Raw genomic sequence first — 23,679 nt, 5'->3', positions numbered from 1 at the left:
ATATTATTCAGTTTAATCATTTTGCTGAGAAAATCAAATTGACTTTCGAAGCTTAAAAAATGTATGTTACTGTGAATGTTTCTAAAAAAACGCAAATTTGGTGCAGCTCAATTTTTTTTTACTACAAAGTAGTCAGTAGTAACAAAAATAGACGCAGAAGAATAGATTGCCTTCCGTTCTAAAAAGTTTGACGAAATAGGGTTCTTCTTATTGTTTTGGCAGAGCTCAATTAATCATTTTTGTTGCGCAGAAAAAAAAAGACGTTGATGAAGAAAAATTTAACTTTAGTATCTCAAATCTGTAGAATCGAATCACTAAGTTTCGAAGTTTTTTTTATTATGACGATCTTTTTATTTTTTGTTTTATTTTTTTTTTTCATTATTCTTAAGTTCGACGAGCTCAAACACCAGTTTTATAAAATTTAGAAGATAATATTAGAATATCAAGTTTGATCTAACGGTGGAAAGGCAGCCGAAGCTTCGTCTGCAGACACCACACAGGCCTACAATACTGAATAGAACGAGTGCACAGGAGAGACCCAGAGTGATGTAGAGGGCGATGGCAATGGATCCAGTTCCACTCACTACCTGCACAGAAAAAAGGGAGAGAAAATTATTGATTGTTTTTTAAATAATGGCAGATTGATAACAAAGCTTGCACTTTTGCGGTATCAGGTATTATCAAAACAATAGCTGGTTTGAAGCACGGGTTAGGAGTACTGTTTTCACAAAAAATTTTATTTAAAAAAAAAACTATATTTCTTTAGATTTTCTGTTATCGTTTTTTTTTTTTGTAAATTCCGCTTTCTTGTTATGTTTTGAAATATTGAGCGATCTTGCTGGTTAAAAATTAGCTATGAGGGGATTCATTGTTCTGTTGACTATGCTTCTTTTGTTGCTATCCAGGCGTACTTCATCCTGGCGTCGTACAGCCTGGTGAGCCAGTTTTTTTTGTTTAACATTCACTTTTTTTTTAAAAAAACTTGTCATTTAATATTTAGTAATTTTTATTGCATTTAATTGCAGTAGTTAAAAAATGAAGCACTAACAAAAGGTGTGCTTTTTGAAAAGTCATAAAAACTGAAAATGTAAGCAGTTTCAGTGCTTTGAAAAATATTTTATAGTTTGAAAAAACTCATTTTTTTAAAGCACCCCGGTTGAAGCTTGTCATACGGGTTATTACATTAAGAAAAAAGTACGCACGGAAAATATGTGATAATTTTACAATAAGAATTTTTTCATGTATGGGAAATACATGATTACCACTTTTTAAATGAAAATTGTATGTTAAGTTTATTTCCATAAAAAATCGAGTTTCGCTTTGATTTTTATGTTTTGTCAAAAAACCCAATTACAAGAGTTTTAATTTTATAAACACAATAATATTTTAGGGCAAAAATCATGTGAGCTGCCTTGGAAGACTTGCAATAAAGTTATACTAAAAAATTTTACCCAAAATATATATGTAAACATAACCTTTTGTATTTGGATAGAAAACTTTACTCTAAAAAACCTTGGTGTTTGAGTTTCGTGGCTTTCTTTGTTTCACAGAATAAAATTAATTTTGTCATATGAAACGTTGACAATAAAAATTTCGGTTCAGTCACTTTTGATCATTTCTACGAGAAACTCAATCTGGAGAAAAATGCACAACATTTTGTATGCAAGTTGTTGATTCGGAAATTGTTTGTTTGAGCATGGAGATGCTTTTGCAATAATACAGAAAAAAATGTACGCTGAATTTTGGATTTTTCAATTCGAACGTTTTTCTAGCCATATAGAAAATGTTTCAAAGTTTCTATGACAACTATTTTTTTCTATACACTCAAGGTAGGAATCGTATAATAAGCAATTATTTTTCGCAAAACTAAATGATAAGAGATCAACCCGGTATTTAGTAATAACTTTTTAATTTTACACGTGTTTGGTTCTAACTAGCTAATGTGGCTAAACTGCACAGAAACTGTTATAACCACTGACTCTAAAACATTCTTCGTTTTTTTTTCTGGTAATTATTTAATTATTTAGATACCCAAGTTAGTGAACAGTTTCAAATACTATATTTAATTTTCACTATCTTAAGAAAACTTAATTTACAGTTCCAAAATTTTGCATTTTGGAAAAAATGTGGTTTGAAAAGTTGGAAAGACAGTCGAAAGGCTATAGCGAGATGTATATACAATTTCTCGTCTTAAAAGAAAAAATTGAACGGTTCAGGATATACAAATTTTGTACCTTGAAACGAATCCTCCCCCATGCAAAGTGAGGTGGGGTAGTTACCTTGATCCTGAAAATGTCGCTAGCAGTACATGGTGTTTAAACTTTGAAACACGAAAACTATTCAATGAAAGTTGAAAGTGTTGAACCGGGTCGAGGTGCTCACTTTATATTTAAACTTCCAAGTTCGAGCACATTTCAGTGCTCGACCGATAATAATAGTCAAAACAGGGGTTTGTGTCGAGCAAAAATTCAAAATATACCTCGAGCATGGTTGCGCACAATCGAGAACTGTCGAGCACAGTCGAGCACGGTCGAAACATGCCTCGAGCACGGTCAAAACATACCTTGAGCACGGTCGAAACTTACCTCGAGCACAGTCAAAGCATAACTGGAGCACAGTCGAAACATATTTTGAGCGCGGTCGAAACATACTTCGAGCACGGTCGAAACATACCTCGAGCACAATCGAGCACGGTATAAACATACCTCACAGTCGAAACATATCTATTGTTCCTCTGTAATTCGGAGTCAGAAGGTAATTTTTTTTCAAATATCAACATATTTTTTCAAATATTATCGAAACAGATGGCAAACCAGTCTTCCAAAAGATGGAAAAAAATAACTCAAAAATAGTTCATATCTACAAAGAATTTAAATCGCCTAAAAATCTAATCTTTTCATTCTGATAGAAAAGCATTAAAAGATCATCCCCGAAAAGCATAATTTATTACGTTTCAGGATAACTCATGTTGTTTGAAAGTCAAAACATGCCCAAATTTGGTCGAGCTTGGTCGAAAGATATCTTGCTTGCCTCGAGCACGTTTTTTTTTGGTCGAGCACGATCGAAACTTATCGAATTTCGGTCGAGCACGGTCAAAATATACCGATTTTTGATCGAGATGGTCGAAATATAAAGTGAGCACCACGACCCAGGGACTCTTCCTTCATCTAAATGTTTCTTAATTAATGAAAGTAATTAAAATGTGACTGAGCAAGAAAATTGAACTCATTGTTTTGTAGTTTAGAAGAAATAAGAATAGGTAACATAACTTGAATATGGGTTCATCGACTGTTTCAGTTCCTTCAGAAATTCAGAATTTCTAGTGGGCATTAGTGCTACATTACTGCATTAGTGAAAAACCGATGAACCTATAATCAAGATACTTGCGAAAAAGTTTAATTTTTTTCTTGGCTCGCATTCTGATTTTCAGCAGTGGTACAGCCACGAAATGAAAATATGTTATAACTAATAATTTTTTCTCAGTAGTTGTATATTATTCAAATGTTTGTAATTTTATTATTCTTCTCGAAAAACAGGACTGAAATCCACTGAAGATCGATTTTGAGATTCAAATTTTAAGTTGAAAGTTTAGCATCCTGTTTCTTCCTCCGCAAATTTGTTCCGCAAATTTTCAATTTGAATTCAAGATTTTTAAATTACATGAATTAGAAACAATAACTTTAATAACTGCACGAAAAAAATTTTGAGGAAGGAGGGAGCTAAGATCCTAAGTTTTTCACTTAGACGCATTGACTCTTTTAATCAAAGTTCCGTGTATTTCAGTCAAGTTTTCCAAGCAGAATCTAATGAAAAAAGAATTTTTTGATGAAAGCAACTTGGATGGAATTTAGTTTTTTTTTCAATTCTGGTATGGAATTTGGTATGAAATTTAGGTATGGAATTTAGTATTTTTTCAATTCTTTTGAAACGCTTTGAAAAGTGTTTTCTCTTTTCTCCAAATTTTTAGTTTTCGAAGAAAAAACGGTTTCACCGGTTTGTAAAAAAAATTTGTATCACTGAAATGACCGCCCACTTTCCTGTGAGCCTGCGTAATCCATTATTCACTTTTTACTGTACCCACTTTCTACATCTTTCGAATAAATCGGTGGAGGAGTGTTTGATTCGTGTTTTCAGATTTTTTTTGTAAAAAACTAAAAACTACCAAACTATGAGATTTTGGGTTCAATAAAAAACAAGTAAAGACATGGAAACCTCTTTTTTGGAAATTTTATGACTTTTCCCGAAAACTATTGTGTCAGTTATCAGATTACTAGTTCATTCGAAATAACAAGTTGAGGTTTTCTTGCTGCAAGCCGTTACTCCCTATTCTCTGTAGAATAAAATTATAGCCATCAGAAAAGTCAAGTTTCATGTTTTATGTGACCGTTTTTTCGAATTTGTTGACTTTTCTTAGAAGATATCCGAGAGATTAATTATTCAATCTAAGGGACCGGTTGCAACTATTTTTCCTGTAGAAGCGGCGAATCTTCAAACTTTGTCTTAAGTCCCAGGGAAATTTCCAATATCTGAACTTTTCAGCGCTTTCCCAGTTTTAGCCAATAATTTCACTCTTCTAGAAAAATATCCTGGCAATACTGAGATTTAGCGTTCACTCGAAAAATCAGGTTACTGGTTGATTCAAAAGAACAGGTTGTGAGAAAAATCATCTCCCCAGCCAAATTTCTTTTCATTTGAAAGAACGGATACTAGATTTAATATGTATCTCTCCTATATAAGCGGTTAATCTCTTGTTTTAATGGAGTAACAACTGAACTTTTTGGTTAAAAAACGTTTTGAAATTTTGAAAATTACGGATGTCATCCCGCATCAGTTAAAGATTCTAGAAAATATCAAACAGTTAACTCCAGGTTTAGCTGGGCACGTAGCTACAAAATATTTGCTTATGGCTCCGCCTCTCTGGATTCAAAAATGCGACCCTCAAGTTCTAGTTATCATCATTGCAGAGATATTCGCATGATCACCTCGCCCAGAGTTGCGAAGTTTAGTTACACTGTGAAGTTAGTTATTAGTTATATTTTTTCTGTTTCTTACCTCCACTATTTCAGCGAAGTTCCATCTAATAAACACGTACAGCTGCACAGACAGCAACACCACGCCCAGGACCTGAAAAAGAGACATAAATTTACCTCTTTGATAAAGATAGGAAAAAATGGAACTCTAATAGTATTTCGGTACCCGGGTCGACGTCTGCGATTTACGTTTTGACCGACTCGACCAAAAATTGGCATATTTGGACCACCTCGATCCAAGCTTGAAAAGTTTTGACTATGATTCAATTATGTTCAAACCTTCCGATTGAAGAAAAGCAGTTTATTTCGACCAAAAGAAAATGGAACGCGGGGAAACAATTTCGAACATAATCTACCGAGGAAAAACGGTTTAACCGAGTTCAGCCAAGTGGTATTTCCCACCGAAGAAAAACAATTCGACCGAGTTCGACCCAGAATTATTTTCGACCAAAAATATTAGACCGAGAAAAAACATTTCGACGGAGTTCGAAAAAGGAGTACTTTTGACCAAAAAAGATAGACCAAGGAAAAACGGTTCGACTGAGCTCAATCAAGGAGTATTTTTGACCCAAAAAAAGTTAGAGTGAGAAAAAACAATGCGACCGAGTTCGACTAAGAAGTACTTTCGACTGAAAAAAGTTAGACCAAGGAACAAAAATGCGACCGAGCTCGACCAAAATTTACTTTCGACTGAAAAAAGTTAGACCGAAAAAAAACATTTCGACGGAGTTTGAAAAAGGAGTATTTTTGACCGAAGAAAGTTAGAACAAAGAAAAACAGTTCGACTGAGCTCGACCAAGGAGTACTTTCGACCAAAAAAAGTTTAAGTGAGGAAAAACAATGCGACCGAGTTCGACCCAGAAATATTTTTGACCGAAAAAAAGATAGACCGAGAACAAACTTTTCGACGGAGTTCGACCAAGAAGTATTTGCAACCGAAAAAAGTAAGACCGAGGATAAACTTTTCGACTGCGTTCGACCAGCGACAACCTTCTGATTTTGTCCGGCTGAGGGAATTCAGTTCGACTGAGCTCGATCAAGAAGTATTGTTAACCAAATTACGTTTTCTAATTTTTGTTTTCGCGTTCTTTTTGAGTTTTTGAGTCAACTTCGTACAAATCAAACAACCGACAGTTACTGGATATGCCATAGCAGAAATTTTTGATAAAAATTAAATTAATGTTCATAAGTGAGTTTTTATTTTAGTTTTGCTTAAAATGTTTAAATAACAAATAATTAATTTTCATATAAACTTTCCGAAAACTATATTTTGCTACCGCAGGAGCCCTTTCATCTCAATCTAAGGGACCGGTTGAAACAATTTTTCCTGTAGAAGTGGCGAATCTTCAAATTTTGTTTTAAGTCCTAGGGAAATTTCCAATATCTGAACTTTTCAGCGGTTTCCCAGTTTTAGCCAATAAATTTACTTTTCGAAAATTATCCTGGCAATACTGAGATTTAGCGCTCACTCGAAAAGAAACAGGTTACTGGTTGGTTCAAAAGACATGTTATGAGAGAAATCATCTCCCCAACCAAATTTATTTTCATTTGAAAGAACGGGTACTAGATATAACATATATCTTCCTTACATAAGCGGTTAATCGCTTGTTTTAATGGAGTAACAACTGAAATGTTAGAACATTTCGACGGAGTTCGAAAAAGGAGTGTTTTTGACCGAAAAAGAAGAACCAAGGAAAAAACAGTTCGACTGAGCTCAACCAAAGAGTATTTTCGACCGAAAAAAGTTAGAGTGAGGAAAAACAATGCGACCGAGTTCGACCGGTGAAAACTTTCTGACTTTGTCCGGCTGAGGGAATTCAGTTCGACGGAGCTCGATCAAGAAGTATTGATAAACAAATTATGTTTTCTAATTTTTGTTTTCGCGTACTTTTTGAGTTTTTGAGTCAATGTCGTACAAATCAAACAACCGACAGTTACTGGATGTGTCATAGCAGAAATTTTTGATAAAAATTAAATTAATGTTTAGAAGTGAGTTTTTGTTTTAATTTTGCTTAAAATGTTTAACTAACAAATAATTAATTTTTATATAATCTTTCTGAAAACTATTATTTGCTACCGCAGGAGCGTTTCATCTCAATTTAAGGGACCGGTTAAAACAATTTTTCTTGTAGAAGCGGCGAATCTTCAAATTTTGTTTTATGTCCTAGGGAAATTTCCAATATCTGAACTTTTCAGCGGTTGACAATAAAAATTTCGGTTCACACGAAAAAGTTCAGTCATTTTTGATCATTTCTACGAGAAACTCAATCTGGAGAAAAATGCACAACATTTTGTATGCAAGTTGTTGATTCGGAAATTGTTTGTTTGAGCATGGAGATGCTTTTGCAATAATACAGAAAAAAATGTACGCTGAATTTTGGATTTTTCAATTCGAACGTTTTTCTAGCCATATAGAAAATGTTTCAAAGTTTCTATGACAACTATTTTTTTCTATACACTCAAGGTAGGAATCGTATAATAAGCAATTATTTTTCGCAAAACTAAATGATAAGAGATCAACCCGGTATTTAGTAATAACTTTTTAATTTTACACGTGTTTGGTTCTAACTAGCTAATGTGGCTAAACTGCACAGAAACTGTTATAACCACTGACTCTAAAACATTCTTCGTTTTTTTTTCTGGTAATTATTTAATTATTTAGATACCCAAGTTAGTGAACAGTTTCAAATACTATATTTAATTTTCACTATCTTAAGAAAACTTAATTTACAGTTCCAAAATTTTGCATTTTGGAAAAAATGTGGTTTGAAAAGTTGGAAAGACAGTCGAAAGGCTATAGCGAGATGTATATACAATTTCTCGTCTTAAAAGAAAAAATTGAACGGTTCAGGATATACAAATTTTGTACCTTGAAACGAATCCTCCCCCATGCAAAGTGAGGTGGGGTAGTTACCTTGATCCTGAAAATGTCGCTAGCAGTACATGGTGTTTAAACTTTGAAACACGAAAACTATTCAATGAAAGTTGAAAGTGTTGAACCGGGTCGAGGTGCTCACTTTATATTTAAACTTCCAAGTTCGAGCACATTTCAGTGCTCGACCGATAATAATAGTCAAAACAGGGGTTTGTGTCGAGCAAAAATTCAAAATATACCTCGAGCATGGTTGCGCACAATCGAGAACTGTCGAGCACAGTCGAGCACGGTCGAAACATGCCTCGAGCACGGTCAAAACATACCTTGAGCACGGTCGAAACTTACCTCGAGCACAGTCAAAGCATAACTGGAGCACAGTCGAAACATATTTTGAGCGCGGTCGAAACATACTTCGAGCACGGTCGAAACATACCTCGAGCACAATCGAGCACGGTATAAACATACCTCACAGTCGAAACATATCTATTGTTCCTCTGTAATTCGGAGTCAGAAGGTATTTTTTTTTCAAATATCAACATATTTTTTCAAATATTATCGAAACAGATGGCAAACCAGTCTTCCAAAAGATGGAAAAAAATAACTCAAAAATAGTTCATATCTACAAAGAATTTAAATCGCCTAAAAATCTAATCTTTTCATTCTGATAGAAAAGCATTAAAAGATCATCCCCGAAAAGCATAATTTATTACGTTTCAGGATAACTCATGTTGTTTGAAAGTCAAAACATGCCCAAATTTGGTCGAGCTTGGTCGAAAGATATCTTGCTTGCCTCGAGCACGTTTTTTTTTGGTCGAGCACGATCGAAACTTATCGAATTTCGGTCGAGCACGGTCAAAATATACCGATTTTTGATCGAGATGGTCGAAATATAAAGTGAGCACCACGACCCAGGGACTCTTCCTTCATCTAAATGTTTCTTAATTAATGAAAGTAATTAAAATGTGACTGAGCAAGAAAATTGAACTCATTGTTTTGTAGTTTAGAAGAAATAAGAATAGGTAACATAACTTGAATATGGGTTCATCGACTGTTTCAGTTCCTTCAGAAATTCAGAATTTCTAGTGGGCATTAGTGCTACATTACTGCATTAGTGAAAAACCGATGAACCTATAATCAAGATACTTGCGAAAAAGTTTAATTTTTTTCTTGGCTCGCATTCTGATTTTCAGCAGTGGTACAGCCACGAAATGAAAATATGTTATAACTAATAATTTTTTCTCAGTAGTTGTATATTATTCAAATGTTTGTAATTTTATTATTCTTCTCGAAAAACAGGACTGAAATCCACTGAAGATCGATTTTGAGATTCAAATTTTAAGTTGAAAGTTTAGCATCCTGTTTCTTCCTCCGCAAATTTGTTCCGCAAATTTTCAATTTGAATTCAAGATTTTTAAATTACATGAATTAGAAACAATAACTTTAATAACTGCACGAAAAAAATTTTGAGGAAGGAGGGAGCTAAGATCCTAAGTTTTTCACTTAGACGCATTGACTCTTTTAATCAAAGTTCCGTGTATTTCAGTCAAGTTTTCCAAGCAGAATCTAATGAAAAAAGAATTTTTTGATGAAAGCAACTTGGATGGAATTTAGTTTTTTTTTTCAATTCTGGTATGGAATTTGGTATGAAATTTAGGTATGGAATTTAGTATTTTTTCAATTCTTTTGAAACGCTTTGAAAAGTGTTTTCTCTTTTCTCCAAATTTTTAGTTTTCGAAGAAAAAACGGTTTCACCGGTTTGTAAAAAAAATTTGTATCACTGAAATGACCGCCCACTTTCCTGTGAGCCTGCATAATCCATTATTCTCTTTTTACTGTACCCACTTTCTACATCCTTCGAATAAATCGGTGGAGGAGTGTTTGATTCGTGTTTTCAGATTTTTTTTGTAAAAAACTAAAAACTACCAAACTATGAGATTTTGGGTTCAATAAAAAACAAGTAAAGACATGGAAACCTCTTTTTTGGAAATTTTATGACTTTTCCCGAAAACTATTGTGTCAGTTATCAGATTACTAGTTCATTCGAAATAACAAGTTGAGGTTTTCTTGCTGCAAGCCGTTACTCCCTATTCTCTGTAGAATAAAATTATAGCCATCAGAAAAGTCAAGTTTCATGTTTTATGTGACCGTTTTTTCGAATTTGTTGACTTTTCTTAGAAGATATCCGAGAGATTAATTATTCAATCTAAGGGACCGGTTGCAACTATTTTTCCTGTAGAAGCGGCGAATCTTCAAACTTTGTCTTAAGTCCTAGGGAAATTTCCAATATCTGAACTTTTCAGCGCTTTCCCAGTTTTAGCCAATAATTTCACTCTTCTAGAAAAATATCCTGGCAATACTGAGATTTAGCGTTCACTCGAAAAATCAGGTTACTGGTTGATTCAAAAGAACAGGTTGTGAGAAAAATCATCTCCCCAGCCAAATTTCTTTTCATTTGAAAGAACGGGTACTATATTTAATATGTATCTCTCCTATATAAGCGGTTAATCGCTTGTTTTAATGGAGTAACCACTGAACTTTTTGGTTACAAAAACTTTTTGAAATTTTGAAAATTACGCATGTCATCCCGCATCAGTTAAAGATTCCAAAAAATATCAAACAGTTAACTCCAGGTAGCTACAAAATATTTGCTTATGGCTGCGCCACTCCTGGATTCAAAAATGCGACCCTCAAGTTCTAGTTATCATCATTGCAGATATATTCACATGATCACCTCACCCAGAGTTGCGAAGTTTAGTTACACTGTTAAGTTAGTTATAAGTTATATTACTTCTGTATCTTACCTCTACTATTTCAGCGAAGTTCCATCTAATGAACACGTACAGCTGCACAGACAGCAACACCACGCCCAGGACCTGAAAAAGAGACATAAATTTACCTCTTTGATAAAGATAGGAAAAAATGGAACTCTAATAGTATTTCGGTACCCGGGTCGACGTCTGCGATTTACGTTTTGGCCGACTCGACCAAAAATCGGCATATTATTTGGACCACCTCGATCCAAGCTTGATAAGTTTTGACTATGTTTCAAAAATGTTCAAACCTTCCGATTGAAGAAAAGCAAACAATTTCGAACATAATCTACCGAGGAGAAACGGTTTAACCGAGTTCAGCCAAGTGGTTTTTTCCACCGAAAAAAGTTAGACCGAGGAAAAACAATTCGACCGATTTCGACCAAGAATTATTTTCGACCGAAAAATGTTAGACCGAGAAAAAACATTTCGACGGATTTCGAAAATGGAGTACTTTCGACCAATAAAGATAGAACAGAGAAAAACAGTTCGACTGAGTTCGACCAAGGAGTACTTACGACCGAAAAAAGTTAAAGTGAGAAAAACAATGCAACCGAGTTCGACCAAGAGATATTTTTGACCGAAAAATGTTAAAGTGAGGAAAAACAATGCAACCGAATTCGACCAAGAAAAAGTTAGACCGAGGACAAACATTTCGACCGAGTTCAACCGGTGACAACCTCCTGACTTTGTCCGGCTGCGGAATTTCAGTTCGACTGAAATCGATCAAGAAAAATTGTTAACCAAATTACCTTTTATGATTTTTGTTTTCGCGTACGTTTTGAGATTTTGAGTCTTTTTTGTACAGATCAAACACACGACAGTTACTGGGTGTGTCATAGCAGAAATTTTTGGTTAAAAATAAATTAATATTTAAATGTGAGTTTTTGTTTTAATTTTGCTTAAAATGTTCAACTAACAAATAATCAATTTTTATATAAACTTTCTGAAAACTATTATTTGCTACCAAAGGAGGCCTTTTATCTCAATCTAAGGGACCGGTTGCAACAATTTTTCCTGTAGAAGCGTTGAATCTTCAAACTTTGTTCATGTCCTAGGGATATTTCCAATATCTGAACTTTTCAGCGGTTTCCCAATTTTTGGCCAATAATTTCACTTCACGAAAAAATCCTTGCAAGACTGAGATTAAGCGCTCACTAGAAAAACAGGTTACTGGTTGGTTCAAAAAAACATGTTGTGAGAGAAATCATCTCTCCGACCAACTTTCTTTTCATTTGAAAGAACGGGTATTAGATATAATAGGTATCTCCCCTACATAAGCGGTTAATCGCTTGTTTTAATGGAGTAACAACTGAAAAATTAGAACATTTCGACGGCGGTCAAAAAAAATGTGTTTTTGACCGGAAAAGATAAACCAAGGAAAAACATTTCGACGGAGTTCGACCAAGAATTATTTTCAACCGAAAAATGTTAGACCGACGAAAAACATTTCGACGGAGTTCAAAAAAGGAGTACTTTTGGCCAAAAAAGATAGAACAGAGAAAAACAGTTCGACTGAACTTGATCAAGGAGTACTTACGACCGAAAAAAGTTGAAGTGAGGAAAAACAATGCAACTGAGTTCGACCAAGAAATATTTTTGGCCGAAAAAAAATAGACCGAGAACAAACGTATGACCGAGTTTGACCAAGAAGTAGTTGCAACCGAAAAAGTAAGACCGAGTTCGACCGGTGACAATCTTCTGACCTTTTCCGTCTGAGGAAATTCAGTTCGACTGAGTTCGATCAAGAAAAATTGTTAACCAAATTACCTTTATAATTTTTGTTTTCGCATATATTTTGAGTTTTTGAGTCATTTTTGTACAGATCAAACACACATAAGTTACTGGATGTGTCATAGCAGAAAGTTTTGAATGAAAAAATATTCTTTAAAAGTGAGTTTTTGTTTTAATTTAGCTTAAAATGTTTAGGTAACAAATAATTATTTTTGATATAAACTTTCTGAAAACTATTATCGGCTACCACAGGAGCCCTTTTATCTCAATTTAAGGGACCAGTTGCAACAATTTTTCCTATAGAAGCGGCAAATCTTCAAACGTTGTTTATGTCCTAACGAAATTTCCAATATCCGAATTTTTCAGCAGTTTCCCAGTTTTAGCCAATAATTTCACTTCTCAAAAAAATCCTGGCAATACTGAGATTTAGCGCTCACTAGATAAAACAGGTTTCTGGTTGATTCAAAAGAACTTGTTGTGAGAGAAATCATCTCCCCGACCAACTTTTTTTCATATGAAAGAACGGTTATTAGATATAATAGGTATCTCCCCTACATAAGCGGTTAATCGCTTGTTTTAATGGAGTAATAACTGAAATGTTAGAACATTTCGACAGAATTCAAAACAGGAGTTTTTTTGACCGAAAAAGATAGAACAAGGGAAAACAGTTCGACTGAGCTCAACCAAGGAGTATTTTCGACCGAAAAAAGTTAGACCGAGAAGAAACATTTCGACCGAGCTCGACCAAGAAGTATTTGCAACCGAAAAAAGTAAGACCGAGGATAAACATTTCGACCAAGTTCGACCCTTGATAACCTTCTGACTTTGTCCGGCTGAGGAAGTTCAGTTCGACAGAGTTCGATCAAGAAGTATTGTTAACCAAATTACGTTTTATAATTTTTGTTTCCGCGTACTCCTTGAGTTTTTGAGTCATTTTTGTACAAATCAAACACACGGCAGTTACTGGGTGTGTCATAGCAGAAATTTTTGATTAAAATTAACTTAATAAGTGAAAGTGAGTTTCTGTTTTAATTTTGCTTAAAATGTTCATCTAACAAATAAGTAATTTTCTTATAAACTTTCTGAAAACTATTATTTGCTACCGCAGGAGCCCTTTTATCTTAATCTAAGGGACCGGTTGCAACAATTTTTCCTGTAAAAGCGGAGAATATTTAAACTTTGTTTTATGTCTTAGGCAAATTTCCAATATCTGAACTGTTCAGCGGTTTCCCAGTTTTAGTCAATAATTTCATTTCTCGAAAAAATCCTGGCAATTCTGAGATTTAGCGCTCACATGAAAAAGAGGTTTTTGGTTGGTTCAAAAGAACATGTTGTGAGAGAAATCATCTCCCCAACCAAATTTCTTTTCATTTGAAAGAACCTGTACTAGATATAATAGGTATCTCTCCTACATTAGCGGTTAATCGCTTGTTTTAATGGAGTAACAACTGAAATATTAGATTATTTCGACTGAGTTCAAAAAAAGGAGTGTTTTTGACCAAAAAATATAGACAAAGGAAAAACTGTTCGAATGAGCTCAACCTAGGAGTATTTTCGACCGAAAAAAGGTAGAGTGAGGAAAAACAATGCGAACGAGTTCGACCAAAAAGTACTTTCGACTGAAAAAAGTTAGACCGAGGAAACAAAATGCGACCGAGTTCGACCAAATTTTTTTTCGACTGAAAAAAGTTAGACCGAAAAAACCTTTCGACGGAGTTTGAAAAAGGAGTACTTTTGACCGAAAAAACTTAAAACAATGAAAAACAGTTCGACTGAGCTCGACCAAGGAGTACTTTCGACCGAAAAAAATTAAAACGAGGAAAAACAATGCGACCGAATTCGACCAAGTAATATTTTCGACCGAAAAAAGGTAGAGTGAGGAAAAACAATGCTAACGAATTCGACCAAGAAATATGTTCGACCGAAAAACGTTTCGCCGCAATTCGATCAAGAAGTATTTGCAACCGAAAAAAATAAGACCGAGGATCGAAAAAGGAGTGTTTTTGACCGAAAAAGATAGACCAAGGAAAAACAGTTTGAATGAGCTCAACCAAGGAGTATTTTCGACCGAAAAAAGGTAGAGTGAGGAAAAACAATGCTAACGAGTTCGACCAAGAAATATGTTCCACCGAAAAACGTTAGACCGAGAACAAACGTTTCGCCGCAATTCGATCAAGAAGTATTTGCAGCCGAAAAAAGTAAGACCGAGAATCGAAAAAGGAGTGTTTTTGACCAAAAAAGTTAGACCAAGGAAAAACAGTTCGAATGAGCTCAACCAAGGAGTTTTTTTTACCGAAAAAAGGTAGAGTGAGGAAAAAAAATGCTAACGAGTTCGACCAAGAAATATTTTTGACCAAAAAAAGTTAGACCGAGAACAAACGTTTCGCCGGAATTCTATCAAGAAGTATTTGCAACCGAAAAAATTAAAACCGAGGATAAACATTTCGACCGAGTGACAACCTTCTGTTTTTGTCCAGCTGAGGAAGTTCAGTTCGGTTGAGTTCGATCAAGAAGTATAGCTAACCAAATTACGTTTTATATTTTTTGTTTTCGCGTACTTTCTGAATTTTTGAGTAATTTTTGTACAGATCAAACACACGGCAGTTACTGGGGTGTCATAGCAGAAATTTTTGATTAAAATTAAATCAATATTTGTAAGTGAGTTTTTGGTTTTTGTTTTAATTTTGCTTAAAATGTTTAACTAACAAAAAATTAATTTTTATATAAACTTTCTTAAAACTATTTTTTGCTACCGCAGGAGCCCTTTCATCTCAAATTGTTGAAGGAAAACTTTTCAAAAATTTTATTTTGCGGTAAAGTAATCTTCTTGAGTAATTGATGGTAATCTCAGTATTCTGAATGGAGATTTGCCATTGAGCAGAAAATTTTTAGCTCAAATTTCGTCCAACAAAAATTTAGGAACTTTACACATTTTTCTGTTTTGATTAATTTGACTTTATGTTTCAATTTTGTGTTCGATTTTATCTGGTATCTGTTAGACCCGCCTCGGTCGAAACAATTTGCAAGACTGGATCCTGGGTAACTATCGTATCTAGTCAAAACTTTCTAACTTGATAAAAAATATAGCGCAAACTTTGGTTTTACTAAGCAGAAAATTATGTCACCCTTGCTACAATGAGTTCGATTTTCGAAGAAAATGAAAGAATACGTAATTTTTTCTACTTCAGGCCAGTTTTTATATTTACCTAACTATTTTTGTCGAAAACACTTAATATTATCTAGAAAATTTTGATGCTTTTTAATTATTCCAAGTAGCTTGTTACTATGAGAAGATATATCATTTTGTGCATAATATTGCGTAAAAGGTGAGGACTAAACTACAAGTTTGAAAGTGAAGTCAGTTTTCAAGTTTTTTTTATTTTTTTTTTCAAAAAAGAAAGCAGATAACTTAACATACAGACGGAATATTCAAGCATTGTTCCTGAATCGATCAGTTTTGTATTGCAATTGAAATTTTTTAAGGAGTCCAATAAAAGATAAGAAACCTACACAAAATTTTGTCAAATATTATTGAAAAAGTGTTCAAAGACAAATCGTTTTGGTCGTTGGAGCAAACTTAACAAATTTTTTCTGTTTTCTGAAGTTTTTGTTCTCACGTTTGTGTTTCTTTTTGCGTCTGGGTTTACTTTTTTGACAACGCAATTTGCATTTTGCCTCTTGTTTTCATAGTTTGTGTGTAGAATCCGAGGTTTGACTTCAAATATGAACATAATTGCGCCGTTTTTAATCCTAATCAAGTAGAAACAATGGCTAGCCATTGTCTTTTAAAAATGAAAGATCCAGAAGACTAAATAAATAAAAACAGTTTCCGGTTTCTTAACGATTTCCATTTCATGTAAGCTTCTTATTTTTTATTAGACTCCTTAAAAAAACTCTAATGCAAAACAAAACTGATCGAATCAGGAAAAATTCTTGAATATTCGGTCTGTATATGAAGTTATCTGCTTTATACTGCAAAAAGCCTCAAATTATCTCTATTTCTTGGAAAAACAACAACAATTTCAAATGATCAAACTTAATACTTGAACAAACCACAAAAAGTCAAAAAGTGATAGCAAAAATGATCAAAACTCTTTTTGAAGGAATGGAACGAAATCGAAGAAAAAGTCCGAATGAAAACTGTATCGGAATAAAAACTGTATCGATGAACATCAGAGTCAGGCCTGGCGCTTAAATTTTTTGAAGGGTAGGTTTACTTCAAGAAAGGACGAAATTTCTGACCTTTTTTCTTTGTCGAACAAATTGATTTTCCGAACTTTTCCGAAACACTAAAGAGGATATTTTTGTGAACATTTTATGTGTCACAGGCGAGTTTAAAAAACATCAAAATGCCCTTTTTTTGTTTTTTGAAAAGCTTTTTGAGTCAGTCAAATGAAAATGGATGGCGTATGAGTTTTTTCGTTTTTTGAAAAGCTTTTTGAGTCAGTCAAATGAAAATGGATGGCGTAATTTAGTACCAAATGGCTGCCCTTTGACAGGTCCAGGGGTCAGAACCCTGACGATTGAACAGTCCGCACAACTTTAGAAAGAGGAAAGAAAGAAAGCGGAGTTTTCCATCAAAAAGTTAGACTAACCAGCAAAGTGAGAACGGCGGAGCTCAGAGCCAACTTGATAAGCAGTAGTCTCAACCTCTCTATCATTTCCAACTCAGAAAATCAGAAAAATCAACTTATTATAGGAAACAAACAGCGAAAAAAATATAGCGAAGATAATTTTAATGTCCAATCAATAACCAAACTGGTCTAAAAGTTTTTTTTTTTAGTTTTTTTTTTGTAAAATTGAAGCTCGATACTGAACAAGATTTTAGCTGAAGAGTGTTATTATCATACATAAAGGTTATAAAAGCTAAATCAAATGAAATAAAAACGGTATCAATTTGATGAATAGCGAAATTACGTTGCGTTTGCGGTGAAAAGAGTTGAATATATTTCCAAAATGATGAAAAATTTATACAATACAGGTGATTTTGAGCCGGTCAGCTCAGCGTATATAGAACACGATAGCAAGACGCTAGCCACTCAAAAGCCGTTCGTTTGAAAAACATTTGCATCAAATCAAAGCTTTAAACAGAAAAATCAAAGTCTTAAGCAGGAAAAATATTCAAATAGTTTACAAGAACAGACAAATCTGACAATTAATCCACGCGGGAAAAAAGCAAAACTGCGAACAGTTTAACTTCTTACTCGGGTCGAGGTTTGCGATTTATGTTTTGACCGAGGCGGGTCGAACACATGTCAGAATTCGACCGAAAATCCATAGTCGAGAAGGCCCTATGGTCGAACTGTTTTTTCTCGGCTGAACTTCTTCTCGGACGAAAAAACTCTTTGGTCGAACTCGGTCGAAACGTTTTTCCTCGGTCGAACTCGGTCAAAAAGTTTTTCCCTCGGTCGAACATAGTCGAAACATAGACAGCTTGGGTCGAGTCGGTCGAAATATACAATTTTTTGGTCGAGTCGGTCGAAACATAAATCGCAAACCTTTTGCTGACTTTGTTTGAGATCTGTAATAACTTCTGGATCTCTATGCCTCACCCTGAAGCTATGAGCACTATGGGGAAGGTAGACCTCAAACCACCCATTCTTCTGCTGAGAGGTGTGTATCTCATAACTACACCGCGGCATCCTTGAAATAAACGGTGCATAACTGTCTTGGTACAAGTTAAACACCGGATTTAAGTCTTTTTTGCCTACAAAATTGCTGAGGTTATGTTACCCTCTCAGAGAAGGTATCCGAACGTCTGTCAAGGAAAATCTGATTAGACAATTCCAATGGAAATTGCTCAAAAAATTGCTATCATAGACAGTGCTGTAGCAAATGAATGTGAAAACTGTTTTTTTTTTACCAAGTTTCAATTTTTTTCTATAGCTGGCGAAAACCTTGATAACTCAGTACGAATACGAGTATAAATAAAAAAGAAAGATAGTATGAAAAATTTCCTCCAAAAATAGTCTGCTTTCGGTTTTTGAAGGATACATTTTTAATAATATCGGATGCGGAAAATTTGACTATATATATATAGACAGTTTTATCGGGCATTGAGAATGTTTAACTGTCTATTTTATTTCAAAAAGTAGAATATGTTCAAACCTTCCGATTGAAGAAAAGCAAACAATTTCGAACATAATCTACCGAGGAGAAACGGTTTAACCGAGTTCAGCCAAGTGGTTTTTTCCACCGAAAAAAGTTAGACCGAGGAAAAACAATTCGACCGATTTCGACCAAGAATTATTTTCGACCGAAAAATGTTAGACCGAGAAAAAACATTTCGACGGATTTCGAAAATGGAGTACTTTCGACCAATAAAGATAGAACAGAGAAAAACAGTTCGACTGAGTTCGACCAAGGAGTACTTACGACCGAAAAAAGTTAAAGTGAGAAAAACAATGCAACCGAGTTCGACCAAGAGATATTTTTGACCGAAAAATGTTAAAGTGAGGAAAAACAATGCAACCGAATTCGACCGAGAAAAAGTTAGACCGAGGACAAACATTTCGACCGAGTTCAACCGGTGACAACCTCCTGACTTTGTCCGGCTGCGGAATTTCAGTTCGAGTGAAATCGATCAAGAAAAATTGTTAACCAAATTACCTTTTATGATTTTTGTTTTCGCGTACGTTTTGAGATTTTGAGTCTTTTTTGTACAGATCAAACACACGACAGTTACTGGGTGTGTCATAGCAGAAATTTTGGGTTAAATAAATTTATATTTAAATGTGAGTTTTTGTTTTAATTTTGCTTAAAATGTTCAACTAACAAATAATCAATTTTTATATAAACTTTCTGAAAACTATTATTTGCTACCAAAGGAGGCCTTTTATCTCAATCTAAGGGACCGGTTGCAACAATTTTTCCTGTAGAAGCGTTGAATCTTCAAACTTTGTTCATGTCCTAGGGATATTTCCAATATCTGAACTTTTCAGCGGTTTCCCAATTTTTGGCCAATAATTTCACTTCACGAAAAAATCCTTGCAAGACTGAGATTAAGCGCTCACTAGAAAAACAGGTTACTGGTTGGTTCAAAAAAACATGTTGTGAGAGAAATCATCTCTCCGACCAACTTTCTTTTCATTTGAAAGAACGGGTATTAGATATAATAGGTATCTCCCCTACATAAGCGGTTAATCGCTTGTTTTAATGGAGTAACAACTGAAAAATTAGAACATTTCGACGGCGGTCAAAAAAAATGTGTTTTTGACCGGAAAAGATAAACCAAGGAAAAACATTTCGACGGAGTTCGACCAAGAATTATTTTCAACCGAAAAATGTTAGACCGAGGAAAAACATTTCGACGGAGTTCAAAAAAGGAGTACTTTTGGCCAAAAAAGATAGAACAGAGAAAAACAGTTCGACTGAACTTGATCAAGGAGTACTTACGACCGAAAAAAGTTGAAGTGAGGAAAAACAATGCAACTGAGTTCGACCAAGAAATATTTTTGGCCGAAAAAAATTAGACCGAGAACAAACGTATGACCGAGTTTGACCAAGAAGTAGTTGCAACCGAAAAAGTAAGACCGAGTTCGACCGGTGACAATCTTCTGACCTTTTCCGTCTGAGGAAATTCAGTTCGACTGAGTTCGATCAAGAAAAATTGTTAACCAAATTACCTTTATAATTTTTGTTTTCGCATATATTTTGAGTTTTTGAGTCATTTTTGTACAGATCAAACACACATAAGTTACTGGATGTGTCATAGCAGAAAGTTTTGAATGAAAAAATATTCTTTAAAAGTGAGTTTTTGTTTTAATTTAGCTTAAAATGTTTAGGTAACAAATAATTATTTTTGATATAAACTTTCTGAAAACTATTATCGGCTACCACAGGAGCCCTTTTATCTCAATTTAAGGGACCAGTTGCAACAATTTTTCCTATAGAAGCGGCAAATCTTCAAACGTTGTTTATGTCCTAACGAAATTTCCAATATCCGAATTTTTCAGCAGTTTCCCAGTTTTAGCCAATAATTTCACTTCTCAAAAAAATCCTGGCAATACTGAGATTTAGCGCTCACTAGATAAAACAGGTTTCTGGTTGATTCAAAAGAACTTGTTGTGAGAGAAATCATCTCCCCGACCAACTTTTTTTCATATGAAAGAACGGTTATTAGATATAATAGGTATCTCCCCTACATAAGCGGTTAATCGCTTGTTTTAATGGAGTAATAACTGAAATGTTAGAACATTTCGACAGAATTCAAAACAGGAGTTTTTTTGACCGAAAAAGATAGAACAAGGGAAAACAGTTCGACTGAGCTCAACCAAGGAGTATTTTCGACCGAAAAAAGTTAGACCGAGAAGAAACATTTCGACCGAGCTCGACCAAGAAGTATTTGCAACCGAAAAAAGTAAGACCGAGGATAAACATTTCGACCAAGTTCGACCCTTGATAACCTTCTGACTTTGTCCGGCTGAGGAAGTTCAGTTCGACAGAGTTCGATCAAGAAGTATTGTTAACCAAATTACGTTTTATAATTTTTGTTTCCGCGTACTCCTTGAGTTTTTGAGTCATTTTTGTACAAATCAAACACACGGCAGTTACTGGGTGTGTCATAGCAGAAATTTTTGATTAAAATTAACTTAATAAGTGAAAGTGAGTTTCTGTTTTAATTTTGCTTAAAATGTTCATCTAACAAATAAGTAATTTTCTTATAAACTTTCTGAAAACTATTATTTGCTACCGCAGGAGCCCTTTTATCTTAATCTAAGGGACCGGTTGCAACAATTTTTCCTGTAAAAGCGGAGAATATTTAAACTTTGTTTTATGTCTTAGGCAAATTTCCAATATCTGAACTGTTCAGCGGTTTCCCAGTTTTAGTCAATAATTTCATTTCTCGAAAAAATCCTGGCAATTCTGAGATTTAGCGCTCACATGAAAAAGAGGTTTTTGGTTGGTTCAAAAGAACATGTTGTGAGAGAAATCATCTCCCCAACCAAATTTCTTTTCATTTGAAAGAACCTGTACTAGATATAATAGGTATCTCTCCTACATTAGCGGTTAATCGCTTGTTTTAATGGAGTAACAACTGAAATATTAGATTATTTCGACTGAGTTCAAAAAAAGGAGTGTTTTTGACCAAAAAATATAGACAAAGGAAAAACTGTTCGAATGAGCTCAACCTAGGAGTATTTTCGACCGAAAAAAGGTAGAGTGAGGAAAAACAATGCGAACGAGTTCGACCAAAAAGTACTTTCGACTGAAAAAAGTTAGACCGAGGAAACAAAATGCGACCGAGTTCGACCAAATTTTTTTTCGACTGAAAAAAGTTAGACCGAAAAAACCTTTCGACGGAGTTTGAAAAAGGAGTACTTTTGACCGAAAAAAGTTAAAACAATGAAAAACAGTTCGACTGAGCTCGACCAAGGAGTACTTTCGACCGAAAAAAATTAAAACGAGGAAAAACAATGCGACCGAATTCGACCAAGTAATATTTTCGACCGAAAAAAGGTAGAGTGAGGAAAAACAATGCTAACGAATTCGACCAAGAAATATGTTCGACCGAAAAACGTTTCGCCGCAATTCGATCAAGAAGTATTTGCAACCGAAAAAAATAAGACCGAGGATCGAAAAAGGAGTGTTTTTGACCGAAAAAGATAGACCAAGGAAAAACAGTTTGAATGAGCTCAACCAAGGAGTATTTTCGACCGAAAAAAGGTAGAGTGAGGAAAAACAATGCTAACGAGTTCGACCAAGAAATATGTTCCACCGAAAAACGTTAGACCGAGAACAAACGTTTCGCCGCAATTCGATCAAGAAGTATTTGCAGCCGAAAAAAGTAAGACCGAGAATCGAAAAAGGAGTTTTTTTGACCAAAAAAGTTAGACCCAGGAAAAACAGTTCGAATGAGCTCAACCAAGGAGTTTTTTTTACCGAAAAAAGGTAGAGTGAGGAAAAAAAATGCTAACGAGTTCGACCAAGAAATATTTTTGACCAAAAAAAGTTAGACCGAGAACAAACGTTTCGCCGGAATTCTATCAAGAAGTATTTGCAACCGAAAAAATTAAAACCAAGGATAAACATTTCGACCGAGTGACAACCTTCTGTTTTTGTCCGGCTGAGGAAGTTCAGTTCGGTTGAGTTCGATCAAGAAGTATAGCTAACCAAATTACGTTTTATATTTTTTGTTTTCGCGTACTTTCTGAATTTTTGAGTAATTTTTGTACAGATCAAACACACGGCAGTTACTGGGGTGTCATAGCAGAAATTTTTGATTAAAATTAAATCAATATTTGTAAGTGAGTTTTTGGTTTTTGTTTTAATTTTGCTTAAAATGTTTAACTAACAAAAAATTAATTTTTATATAAACTTTCTTAAAACTATTTTTTGCTACCGCAGGAGCCCTTTCATCTCAAATTGTTGAAGGAAAACTTTTCAAAAATTTTATTTTGCGGTAAAGTAATCTTCTTGAGTAATTGATGGTAATCTCAGTATTCTGAATGGAGATTTGCCATTGAGCAGAAAATTTTTAGCTCAAATTTCGTCCAACAAAAATTTAGGAACTTTACACATTTTTCTGTTTTGATTAATTTGACTTTATGTTTCAATTTTGTGTTCGATTTTATCTGGTATCTGTTAGACCCGCCTCGGTCGAAACAATTTGCAAGACTGGATCCTGGGTAACTATCGTATCTAGTCAAAACTTTCTAACTTGATAAAAAATATAGATAAAAACTTTGGTTTTACTAAGCAGAAAATTATGTCACCCTTGCTACAATGAGTTCGATTTTCGAAGAATATGAAAGAATACGTAATTTTTTCTACTTCAGGCCAGTTTTTATATTTACCTAACTATTTTTGTCGAAAACACTTAATATTATCTAGAAAATTTTGATGCTTTTTAATTATTCCAAGTAGCTTGTTACTATGAGAAGATATATCATTTTGTGCATAATATTGCGTAAAAGGTGAGGACTAAACTACAAGTTTGAAAGTGAAGTCAGTTTTCAAGTTTTTTTTATTTTTTTTTCAAAAAAGAAAGCAGATAACTTAACATACAGACGGAATATTCAAGCATTGTTCCTGAATCGATCAGTTTTGTATTGCAATTGAAATTTTTTAAGGAGTCCAATAAAAGATAAGAAACCTACACAAAATTTTGTCAAATATTATTGAAAAAGTGTTCAAAGACAAATCGTTTTGGTCGTTGGAGCAAACTTAACAAATTTTTTCTGTTTTCTGAAGTTTTTGTTCTCACGTTTGTGTTTCTTTTTGCGTCTGG

General features: G+C 34.3%; 1 protein-coding gene across 1 annotated transcript in view; it reads right to left on the bottom strand.

Moving 5' to 3' along the window:
* Positions 1-17,388, bottom strand: part of LOC134856622 (tetraspanin-18-like) — a gene marked incomplete at its 3' end in the record, with an annotated part of 74,627 nt that extends 57,239 nt beyond the window's left edge. The window contains 3 exon segments of the mRNA XM_063872893.1: positions 459-587; positions 10,707-10,778; positions 17,045-17,388. Of these exon segments, the coding sequence (XP_063728963.1) occupies positions 459-587; positions 10,707-10,778; positions 17,045-17,110 (267 nt within the window).
* Positions 17,389-23,679: the final 6,291 nt, after the last annotated feature.

This window comes from Symsagittifera roscoffensis, unplaced genomic scaffold, assembly GCF_963678635.1.
Source record: "Symsagittifera roscoffensis unplaced genomic scaffold, txSymRosc1.1 SCAFFOLD_231, whole genome shotgun sequence".
NCBI classification, from domain to species: Eukaryota; Metazoa; Xenacoelomorpha; order Acoela; family Convolutidae; genus Symsagittifera; species Symsagittifera roscoffensis.
Note: the sequence above shows the minus strand (reverse complement) of the source record. Positions and strands in the feature narration are given on the sequence as shown.